This window comes from Balaenoptera acutorostrata, chromosome 5, assembly GCF_949987535.1.
Source record: "Balaenoptera acutorostrata chromosome 5, mBalAcu1.1, whole genome shotgun sequence".
Taxonomy (NCBI): Eukaryota; Metazoa; Chordata; class Mammalia; order Artiodactyla; family Balaenopteridae; genus Balaenoptera; species Balaenoptera acutorostrata.
In genome coordinates this window covers 105956375-105968813 of record NC_080068.1, presented here as the reverse complement: position 1 = coordinate 105968813, position 12439 = coordinate 105956375, and the positions used below count along the sequence as shown (strand labels likewise).

The 12439-nt window shown below is 47.8% G+C and overlaps 1 protein-coding gene across 3 annotated transcripts in view; it reads right to left on the bottom strand.

Annotated features, from left to right (window-relative positions):
* Positions 1-12439, bottom strand: part of SLC2A9 (solute carrier family 2 member 9) — a 192396-nt gene that overhangs the window by 113955 nt on the left and 66002 nt on the right. For all 3 annotated transcript variants that reach the window (XR_009008486.1, XM_007190952.2, XM_007190953.2), the window contains exon 6: positions 7829-7961. Coding sequence is in view for 2 of the 3 variants with exons in the window: in XM_007190952.2 (XP_007191014.1) it covers positions 7829-7961 (133 nt within the window). In the remaining variant the exon portion in view is untranslated. The remainder of the gene's footprint in view (positions 1-7828; positions 7962-12439) is intronic.

The following is a 12439-nucleotide window of genomic DNA, read 5'->3' as shown; positions in this document are numbered from 1 at the left end:
GGCTCTAGAGGATGGTCTGTTCCCTGGCCTTTTCCAGCTGCTAGATGCTGCCTGCATTGCCTTGGCTCCTGGCCCCTTCCTCCACCTTCAAAGCCAGCAGCACAGTATCTTCAACCTGTCTCTGACTCTTAACACTTGCTTCTGTTCTCACAGCTCCTTCTCTGACCCTGGCTCTCCTCCTCCCTCTTTCACTTATAAGAAGACTTGTGATTACATTGGGTTCATCCAGATAATCCGAGATAATTTTCCCTACCTCAAGACCCTTAAATTAATCGGCAAAGTCCCTCATGCCACGCAAGGTGACATTCACAGGTTCTGAAAATTAGGAGGTGGACATACTTGGAGGCCATTATTCTTCTGACCATACATGATAATATAAAAACAATAATAAGAAAACATGTTTAAGGCACAAACATGGGGGGTGGTGGATAAAAGCAGCCTCATAGATAAATCCACAGGATTGTCCCCCCCCCGTAAACATGATGGAAATGTCATGGAAAAAGACAGGAAAAGCTCAGGTATAAATGACGATTGATTTTTTAGAGAGTTGTGGGTGATTTTTCCCCAACATTAAACAAATTCTCCATTCCCAGAGCAAAAGATTTCAAATCACTTTATCCATAGAATCCCTTTCTTCAAATGCAAGGTCATGCAGAAATTTACATGGCAAAGGCAGACAATCTCCTTTTGATGTGCACAATCCTTTACAGTTTGCAAAGCCCTCCTCCCACAAACACCCCTGTACTTGAACTTGTCTACCTTACCCAGAGGCAGGACAGTTGTGATGTTTCCCTTCTTAGGAATCAGGAAACCAAGGCCTAGCGGACATTGGTGGGCCTAGAGGGTCTTGATTAAGCTGGACCTTCTGGCTACTTCCAGTGGTTCTTCCCATTCCTGCCTAGTGCTCAGACACCTCCACAAGTGAGAACTCCCCACCTCCATAAGTGGCCTATTCCATTCTTGCATCTCCTCTCTCATGGTGAATCAAGATCTTCCTCCCTGTGGCTTCTCCCATTTGGTTCTCAATCTATCATCCCAAATAAGGCTGCTCTCTCTTCCCCTTGACAGCTTGTCAATGGTTTGGTCATGCCCCTGGGTCTTTTCTTCCTTAGATGGAACTTGGAGAAGGTGGAGGCGGCTGTGATGGCAGCCCTCTTGAGCCGTGAGTGGGAAGGAGATTGGGGGGGGGTGGAGGAGGCTCACATCACGGTGAGTCCTTTAGGGCAGAGACCTGAGACCTCTAGTTTGTACCTGCTCTTGCTCTGCTACCTCATGGAGGGTCCATGCAGGTCCAAGGGCCTGGACCTCCAACCTGGCCATCCTCAGGAATCTCTGTTCTTTTTGAAGACAGGTGTTGCAATGGTTTGGGAAAAGCTTGTATTTTCAATGCACCTCTAGCATGAATCCACTTGAATATACTTTATTCTTGCCTTAATAAAAACCAGACTCCTTGTGACCAAGGTAACGTACTTTAGCCCTTAGCACAAAAGGGAATGAAGTCAGCTGTCTCTTATAAGGGCCATTGTTGGGGCCCACTTCTGTCCATCTGGCATGTGACCTTGTCTCCTGAATGTTTCTGGCCAGCTCTGGACTGCAGAGCAGTCCCTTAATCCAGCTCAGCCCACCGAGGCAGTTGCCCAGAGCATCCATGGACAAGGGGCACGATGGCATCCCCTAAGGCGCAAAGGCAGCATTGGAGATGTAATGATATGCAGCCCAGAATGTGGTTGACAGTCCTTGTGGGGTGGGAGTGAGACTACCGTGGGCGTGTTCAGGAATGACAGATGAAGGCAGCTCCCACTAAATTCAGGGCTTTTACTTGGTTCACTGGGTGCAGGTAGCTCATTACCAGAGCTCACGTGGCCTCACCTCTAAATATGCATCAAATGGCTGTTTAAGCAGCGCCATCTTGAAGGAGTCATGAGTTATCAGCCTCCAGAGCGCACGAAATGCCTCAGTCTGGCTGGTCCCAGCCAATGGGTACTTGAGTTCCTTTCTTTCCAGACTGTGGCAGAGCCTGCTGGTGACCAGATGCTATTATTCTTTCTCCCTTCCTCCTTAGGAGCAGGCCCCGACTTTCTGTGACAACAGTGCACTAAAGGACTACATTTTCCAGCCTCCTTGGCAGTTAAGAGAGGAAACATGATCACATTCTGACCAAAGAGACCTAGCAGATACGTGTGAGCCTTCAAGGAGACTTATTAAAATAGAAGGGTAAGTAATCCCTCCTTCTCACCCTGCTCCTCTTGGCTGGAAAGCAGATATGATGGCAGCCACTTTGGACCATGAGGCAACCTTCTGGGAATCTAGAGATGAAGGGCTCGAGGCAGATGGAGAGATGAAAGGAACAAGGTCCCTGACACCATGAAGAATTGTAACAGCCTTAGTCTGCCTACCTTCAACCTTTTCTTATGTGAGAGAGAGAAATAAACTTCTATTTTAAGACACTATCGTTTGGGTTTTCTATCATAAGGTGGCTGACTTGAATCCTGATATGTACACCTTTCTCTCAAAAAAACCAAACCAAAACAAAAACCAAAGAAACAAACAAACTTCCCCTGATTATGATGTCAACCAAAATTACAATAGCAGCCAATAACGGACAGTCTTCTTTTTCTAGTCAGGCCAGGGTCTAGCCAGTAACTGGCTTCTAAATGCCATAGAAATACATTCCCTCCCAGCCACAAAACAACAGCAATAAAAAGAATTGCTTTTTCATTTATCTGGGGATTGAGGTCTGAGCTCTCTGCCAAGTCTACATGCCTGATCGGGGTCTGGCGACAAAAATACAGACCGTGGGGGCTGGGATGCCAAAGCATTACCGGGAAGGAGCACCCAGAGGTATCATTCCTTCACGGTGATGAGCATATATTACTTTTTTCTCTTGCCTGTATCTTTTTCTTGAAGCCATCCTCCTGTATGCTCTATAATTCTACTAGAGATGTCAATCAAACCTTGCAGCCCTCCATCCCCCAATCACCAGACTGGATAGTAACCCAGACTGGTCAATTCTGGGAATTCCCATCAGGGAATTCTAACTCCCGGGGCAGTGATTGGTTCAAGCATAGCCATGTGACCCAGGAAGGGCCAATTAGAATTATTTCCTCCAGGGATTGAGATGTGTGCTATGTGAAAGGGAATCTCTCTCCTTCTAAAACAGTGTTTAAAAGTTGGAACTGCTCAAGACTGTCTTGATGCCAAATGGAGAAAACCCGTCTAAGGATGAAGCCAATGAAATCCTAAGAATGTCTAGGAGTTGTTGAGAGAGGGACAGTACCCTCTCTGATGACTTAGTTTAATCTCCTGGATCCCACCATGCCTAAGGAAATCCAGCCTTCTCTATCCCTATTATAAGGCAGAACACATATGGCTCACTTCTGATATTACTTTCCTCCTGGAGGGGCATTTCATTATGGTACAATTCTTTCCGCCCTCTCTGCCCACCCCTCACTCACTGGTCCCCAGAAACGAGAAGGGACTTAGCTCATTGGTAAGTTGGGGAGAGAAATGGCCCGCACAGCTTAGTTCCTCCCTTTAATTTTGAGATCTCTCTGGTTGGAGGAGAACACAGTCTTTTCTTCCGTGTTCTGCATTTTTCAGGGGTGGGCCCTGTTGGGAGCCCATGAGTACCGTCTTATGAGGCTCTCCTGGCCATCAGACCAAAAGCCAATTTGCCAAGTGGCCTTTCTTTATCCAAACTAAAAGCGACATTTTTATTGCATCTCCTCCACTTGTGCATCCATCTCTCAATTGGTGGCAAACTTGAGCCAGAAAGAAGAGTGGTAATTATTGGTGCCCTCAAATCCCATTCCTAGGGACATGTGTTAAAAGTTTCCCTCTTGCTTATGCTTTTTTTTTTTAATAGTATTCTTAAAAATTAATTAATTAATTATTTATTTTTGGCTGCATTGGGTCTTCGTTGCTGTGCGCGGGCTTTCTCTAGTTGCGGTGAGCGGGGCCTACCCTTCTTTGCGGTCCACGGGCTTCTCATTGTAGTGGCTTCTCTTGTTGCGGAGCACGGGCTCTAGGCATGCGGGCTTCAGTAGTTGTGGCACGTGGGCTCAGTAGTTGTGGCTCGAGGGCTCTAGAGCGCAGGCTCGGTAGTTGTAGCACACCAGCTTAGTTGCTCCGCAGCATGTGGGATCTTTCTGGACCAGGGCTCAAACCCATGTCCCCTGCATTGGCAGGCAGATTCTTAAGCACAGTGCCACCAGGGAAGCCTGCTTATGCTGTTTTGAGTTTCTGTCTCCCATAACCCAAAGGTCCTGATAGATGCAACTTCCCTGACTCCAGTGTCCTATCACATTCCCTATGCTCATATTTCATTTCTATTCAATTAAATAAACACCATTTCTCACAGTGGAAGTTTGGGCTCTTTCCCCCATTTTTAGGTGCTGGGGACTTCTCAACTGGCAAGAGGGCACAAATAAATCAGACTCAGGGCTGGAACTTAACCCCTTGCCACTCTGAACTGGGGGTGGGGAGGATGGGAAAGCCGGAAAGGGGAGTGTGTCTGCATTGTCTGCATTGATGGCCTCCATTCATTGCTTCTCTACATCTATGTCCTTTGTGCTGTAACTGTGTAGCCCCTCCCACTCTGACTCTGGGGCTTGACCATGTGACTTTGGCCAATAGTATTTTAGCTGATTCAAAGCTTGAAAAACTGCTTGTGTTTTTCGCTTCCTCTCTGGGACCTCTGTGCTTGCTGTGAGAATATGCCTGAGCTAGCCTGCTGGAGGATAAGGTACATGGAACAGAGCTGAGCCATCCTGGATCAGCTGGCTGACCACCAGATATGTGAGAGGGCTTCTGCTGAGACAAGAGGAGTTGCAAGGGCAAGCCCTATCAAGATTAACAGAGTAACTGCCATTGTCTTCAGCCAGTGAGTTCCAAGGTGGTTTGTTATGCAGCATTATTATGGTAATAGCTAACTGCTACAGGGTCCTTTCTACCAAATTACCAACAGACTGGGCAAGGTGTATCTCCCATGGTGCCAAACAAGGTGGTAGGTAATAGAGCGTGTTTTATTTATGCTCATAGGTTCCAGAGCAAGACTTTCAGAGTTCAAATCCCAGCGCTGCCATTTGCTAGCTTTGTGCCTTTGGTTAAGTTATCTTGTCCTCAGTTTTTTTTTTTTTTTGTCTTAAAATGGAAATAATAATGCGATCTACTTTCCATGGTTGTTGTGAGGGTTTAACAACCTAACACATGTGAAGTGCTTAGAATGAAATGTTCTCAATGCAGATGAGCATTGAGGAGTGTGTCTGCCTCCCTTAACTAGACGCCCCCTTCACCTCCTGGAGGGCTGGAATACCACCTTATGCTCCCCTCTCCCCACCACCTGGCAGAGCACCCAGCACAGTAAACATCCATTGTTTGCTGAATGCCTGGAGTGAACTTAGCACTTTTATTAGTATAGATGCAGGTTTCAATGTTCTATTTCAACCTAAGGCCAACATCTTTGTTCTTTTTATAAAGTGTACATGTAATATTTATCATTTTTTACAACTGGCCTTCTTCTCACTCCCTGTTGTGCTATGAAATAAATCTTTTAAACCTTCTTTGCTGTCTGGCATTCATATGCACTGCCCATTCTGACTGTACTTAACTGGAGCGTTTCCCAGGATTTCCTCCCCAGTGGAGCCAGATGGGCATCCTCACATGCCAGGAGATCAAGCTGGAGGAATTGCTGTCTTCTAACAACCTATAACCCAGTTGCTTTTGGAAATCAGATCCCATTGGCTCTTCCTCAGCTGCCTTCGTTTTACTCCAGAGCCTCCACCATCTGACCATCAGCCTTCTTCCCTGAAGCCTGACTTTTGGATAGTTTGCCTCCCCAAGGGCCCCACGGGAAGCCCCCTAGACCACTACCCACATGTGTCCCTCTGTGTGTGAGGGTGGTGGGAGGGAAATCACCCCTGGGTTCCCGTCCTTCTTTTGTCACTTACTGGCTGTGAGATGGGGGAGGAGCTATTAACCAGGGTCTCCTGTGGGCTTCTGGGGGAGAGGGCTCAAGTCCCATCCCCACCACCATGCTCCACAAATTTTGTGTATGTGGGCGTCTATCGAAGAAAGATCTGTCCTTTCCATCAATTTTTAAAGGCCTCTAGAAACCAGAAACCATATAACCACAGCCCTGGACAAGTCATTTCACCCCTGTAAGCCTCTGTTTCTTCATCCAAAAAACGAAAGTAATGACAGTGTTCTCTGATTTCATGTTATAGAAATGTCGTAAATGAGGAAATAGATCTGACTCACAAACTGATGGACAGACATAGGCAATTATTAATATTTCATTATGACACTTGTCAATTCAGAAAATACTTAGGTTGTTTGGATTTTAAAAGATGTTGCACAAATTATAGTGAGCTAAGGACTACATATAATTCTCAGTTTGTTCTTGGATGTGGACATTTGGGAAATTTAGATTAGAGGACAGGATATGGATAATAAGAAACTGGACAGAGTCCTCAGTGATAATGACAGCAGGTAATACTGTGGACCATATAGATATAGATATCATCTAATTTAATCCTTAACAAGCCCATGGGGGAGGCTCATATCATTTCCTTTTTACAGATGAGGATTCTGAGAATCAGAACGGTGAAAAGAATTGGTCAAGGTCAGACTGCAGAGCTGGGATGTGAAGGCAGCACTAGTTATTCCCAGCCCTCATGCTGAACCTCGGTGCTGTCGACCAAGTCTTGTTTTATAAAACTAAAAGAATGGGGACGCTATTGTTCATTCTACATTGTCTGTCTCCAGGCAAAATGATTTTGCCTTTTCCGGGCTGTAGAAATGTCTCTGATTCTGAAAGCTGTACTTTGAATCTGGCCCAGAAAGCTACACAAGATGACTGCCAAGCCCCATGTGGGCCTCATGCTTCCCTCCTGTAAAATGGGTATATTTCTGTTCCCTTGCAGGGCTAACGGGAATGGTCCAGTGGGTCTTGTTGCAGAGGCCCCATGCTGGTGTGATGTGAGGGCTCGTTCTGCGCTTGTATGTTCCCTTTCCTTGCATGTGAATATTAAGATGGGAAAGCTGATCAGTGAGAAAGAGAGGAGCAGAGGGAGGGCTGGGATAGACTTAAACCACTAAGAAATATGCAGCATCTCTGGGGTTGGGACAACCCGAGAAGTGACCACAGAGAGACACTGAGCAGAAGAGAGCAGACCTGGGCCTTATCCTACTCTGTCCTGGCTTTTCCAGGCTCCCTGTTGCTAACCGTAAAATTGTCACTTGCTATCTGGTTCTACAAGGATTAAGTCACTAGCCACTGCAGTCGCTGACCTTCAACACCCCCTGAAAGGAGTTCAGGGCAAGGATCAGGAATGAGGCACTCTGTGCTCTGGGAAAAACGGGCAGAACAGGCCTTCAGACAGATATTTTCAGGAGAAGATTTTATGAGCTGAAATTTCTTGCATATCCTCATATCTAGAAAAGCACTAAAATCATTAACGGTGACATCTGCTCGTGACCAGCAGCAGCCTTCTGCCAAAATGTGTGCTTGACTGTACGTACCCCTTTCACTGAAATCATATATACTGACACTCCCACACCGCTTCGGGGCGGTCTCTCAGAGCTATCTGAGATGCTGTCTCCCGGGCTATAGTCCTCATTTTGCCCCAAATAAAACTTAACTCACAACTCTCATGTTGTGCATTTTTTTCAGTTGACACTTTGATCTGTGTCCCCACTCTGGGCCACCCATAGCAGGCTGTTGGGAAGATGAAACGGGATAGGGTGTCCTAGGGCACCCAGCATGCCCTGCAGCGCTGACCCCTGTGAAGCGGCCAGAGCCACATGGACCAGACAAAGCGGCCCCTACCTTTCTCAGCTCCAGCCTGGTCGTGCTTCTCAAAGATCAGGTAGCGTGGGCTCTCAGGGAGAAAGGGCAGGCTCACCAGCTGGACCAAGACGGGGACGGCAATCACTCCAAACAGGTACGGCCAGGTGCTCTCCTGAAGGGAGAAGAGGGGGCCGGTGAATGATGAGGACTTCAGTCATTATTTGGCGGCTAGGCCCCTGGGCCAGCAGCTTCTGCTGTCTGCACAGGGTCCCTCTGCCCAGTGTGAGCCCCAGGAACAAAGGCTGGGGAGGGATTGGACACTGGTTTTGTTAGGGAACCACTGACTAAAACCACCCGCCTTGGCCAGGAATGATAATAACCACTTGCATGAGTTGTCTCACAACAGGAGGTCCTAAAACTAAATGGGAGAATTCGGGAGGGGCCAAAAGGAGGGAGGAGACGCCAGCCCATAATAAGTCCTGCCAACCTTCCAGAAACCCTCACGCTGGAATCCATCTTGCCTGAGAGATGTGCACACCGCCAGGAAGGACCCTGAGTCAGACCAAGTACGGGCACAAGCAAGATGATGATTGGCCAGAGACAACCCGGAAACCAACCCCGTTACCCTAAACACTGAGACTGCGACACATGTGGCAGAGCAGTTCTCCTGGGTTCCCTTACCCTGCTGCTCTCTGCCCGGGCGCCCCTTCCCAATAAAGTCTTTTGCTTTGTCAGCACGTGTGTCTCCTTGGACAATTCATTTCCGAGTATTAGACAAGAGCTCACCTTCGGGCCCTGGAAGGGGTCCCCCTTCTGGGAACAGTTTAGCACCAGGCCCACGTGTTTGGTATCTCCATGCAGGGGGTCGGTGAATCCTCAGAGCCACCTGGGAGGTGGTTACCTTCAGGGTGACTCCGAGAAGGTGGAGTTCGGGGAAGCCGAGAGCTGGCCAACTCAGAGGCCCCTGGGGCATCAAGTCTGGCCTGAAGCGGCTCAGCTATTTCCTGGTTGTGTGGCCTTGGAAACATTCTCACGGCCCCTTGGAATCCCCTTCTCCTCACCTGGGGAACGGGGACAGCCACAGGCACCCCTCAGGCAGTCGTGAGAGTGGGATCAGACGATGCTCTCACTGTGGAGCCTGGCACCCAGTAGGTACGCAGCGGAAACTACTACTATGCGGGCGGCACCACCCAGACGCCTCCGAGGCCCGGGATATCCGACCCATCTGGCTCCTGTCAGTGAAGGGCTAGAGCTTTTCCACGTCCCCAGGGAAGTGAGGGTGGTGGGCCTTCGGGCACAGCTCGCCCCCGAGGTGGGGGAACTTTTCACTTCCCACCGGCTGTGAAAGGCAAGCAGACAACACCCACCATTCAAGAGGCATTTTGAGTCCCTTCCAGCAGCACCATTTGCCTATTATGCAGTTTAAATGCTGCACGGGGCCCATATTATTATGCTGATTAAGGCAGCATTCTTCCTGATTTTTTTTTAAAACCCAGGTTTACAAATAAACTCTCATTGTGTCTCTGAAAGGAGAGAACATCAATAGACAGCAGTTCTGACTGGGAGAAAGAGGGAAAAAACCCAAAGTTCTCACTGTGGAATTCTTGAATGTTTCATTTCCTAAGAAAGTACAAGGAGAAAAGAAGACACATCCAGACCTAGAAAGGCTTCGCACAGGGCGAAGGTTCAGATGCCCTTGTTCCCGGTGAATTTAAGGTTCTTGTCTCCTTGCAGAAGAATTCGGAGACAAAGCAGGGAGGCTAAGAAAGTAACGTGAGAATTTATTTAAGCAACAATACGCTCTCAGAGAGGGGCAGACAGGTGAGGAGCTGCAGTCCTGGGCTTCTTTGGCAAGCCGGGGTACACAAATGAAGGCGTGGAATATTCCCTGGGGAAGGAGGAGTTTGGAGGTTGTGTTCCTTGATTTTCATCTCAGCTCCATCTTCCCAAGGGGAGGAGGGATGTTTGTCCTTATTTAGCTTAGATCAGAAGTGCCACGGTGTCGGTGCATGATGGGTACTTATCTGTAAGGCTAATTTTATTGTAATGAGAGCATAATGAACAACAAGTTACATTTGGACACAAGAGATTCCTGAATTGCCTCATCTTTCTTTGTCTGCTTCCAGGACACATCACCCAAAAGGTGTGGTTTCCTGTCAGTCTGGAGCTTCCTGCTTTTCTCTGTCTGCCCATGGACCCCCACTGTTTACAAGATGCGTGGTTTCCTGCCACCATAGGACACGACAAAAACTGGTTAGAACCAACTAGGTCCAAGATGGCGGAAGATTCAACTTCCGGTGTACCTTAAGCCTCATTATACACTCACTGTAATACATTAGCTTGCTAAATGACACACCCATGACACCATGACAGTTCTGAGGCTAACCATAAAAGGCCAAAAAGTGGGCAGTGGCCCAATTCCTGGAAATCCCTGCCCCTTCCCCCAAAATAGTTGGAATAATTCTTCGACTCATTAGCCTATGAAATTACCCAGTCCATTAAAACTAACCAAGCCATATTTTGAGGCTTCTCGCCTTCTGAGACGGCCCACACTCTGTCTGTGGAGTGTGTTTCTCTCTAAATAAATCCACTTCTAACCTATCACTTTGTCTCTCATTGAATTCTTTCTGCAATGAAACATCAAGAACCTGAGCTTCATTAAGTCCTGGGACCAGGTGTGTGATCTCAATTAAAAGACCATGGGGGCTTCCCTGGTGGCGCAGTGGTTGAGAATCTGCCTGCCAGTGCAGGGGAACACGGGTTGGAGCCCTGGTCTGGGAAGATCCCACATGCCGCGGAGCAACGAAGCCCGTGCGCCACAACTACTGAGCCTGCGAATCTGGAGCCTGTGCCCCGCAACAAGAGAGGCTGCGATAGTGAGAGGCCCGTGCACCGCGATGAAGAGTGGCCCCCGCTTGCCACAACTAGAGAAAGCCCTCGCACAGAAACGAAGACCCAACACAGCCAAAAATAAATAAATAAATTAAAAAACAAACAAACAAAAAGACCGTGGGTTCAGGTCCCAATCTGAGGTACACGGTTTCACCACTAGATGGAAACTGCGGACCATCAGCAGGCAGACCCCAGACTGACCATCAACATATAGACCCCCAGGCTGGTTGGATCCAGAAGACCGACATCTAGATTCCTGAACCATCACCCTGTTGCCTCACCATCAAACAATCAGAGAATTGCATACAAGCTGATCGGGCACCCTGTGACCCCCCTCCCTCACAATGTCTTTAAAAACCCTTCCCTGAAAGCCATCTGGGAGTTTGGGTCTTTTGAGCAGGAACTGCCTGTTGTCCTTGCTTGGTGCCCTGCAATAAATGCTATACTTTCCTTCACCACAACACGGTGCAGTACACTGGCTTTGCTGCATATTAGGTAAGTGGCCCTGAGGGGCTGGGAGCAGAGAGGGAATGCTGATGGGTGTGGGGTTACCTTTTGGGGTGTGAAATAAAATTCATATTTTATGGCAAAACAAGAAAAATGTAAAATAAAAAATTTTCCCTGCCCTTTGGCTCCCCGCCCTCTACTGTGCATTGTGTATCTGCATTACGCATCCACCAAACCTCCCCCGTCAGCAGCAATACCTGCTCAACCATAAAGAGGAACAGTCCCCTTGCATCAACAAGACAACTCCTTAAAGACAACATTCCTTCTTGATCATGGAAGGGGCCATGAGGACATTTGGATCTGGAATGTGTAAATGGTGAATAAAACGTCATTTAATGTACTCCCCTCTGTCTCAAAAAACTTATATAACTGTGCCTTCACTTCTAACAGGTGCAACAGTTCTTGGAGCTTTCTGAGGTGCTCTTCCTGGGTAATAACCCTAAAATTTGGCTCAAATAAAATTTTCCATTTCTTTCTTAGATCAACTGATTAATTTTTCATCAACAGAGGTGATGAAAATATTCTAGAATTAGAAAGGAGTGATGGTTGCACAACTTTGCGGGTATACTAAAAACAACTTTTAAATGATGAATTTTATGGTATGGGAGTTATATCTGAATTTTTAAAAAAGATCATGGACATCACAAAGCGGATGAGAAACCACCTCACACCACAGGGCCCACATCACAAAGGGGAAGAGAAACCACCTAACACCACAGGGCCCACATCACAAAGGGGAAGAGAAACAACCTCACAACACAGGGCCCACATCACAAAGGGGATGAGAAACCACCTCACACCACAGGGCCCACATCACAAAGGGGATGACCAACCACCTCACACCACAGGGCGCACATCACACAGGGGATGAGAAACCACCTCAAACCAAACAGCCCACATGAAAAAAGGGATGAGAAACCACCACACACCACAGGGCGCACATCACAAAGGGGATGAGAAACCACCTCACACGACAGGGCCCACATCACAAAGTAGATGAGAAACCACCTCAAACCACAGGGTCCACATCACAAAGGGGATGACAAACCTCCCCACACCATGGGGCCCACATCACAAAGGGGATGAGAAACCACCTCACACCAAAGGCCCCACATCACAAAAGGGATGAGAAACCACCTCACACCACAGGGCACACATCACAAAGGGGATGAGAAACCACCTCACACCACGGGGCCCACATCACAAAGGGGATGAGAAACCACCTCACACCACAGGGCCCACTTCACAAAG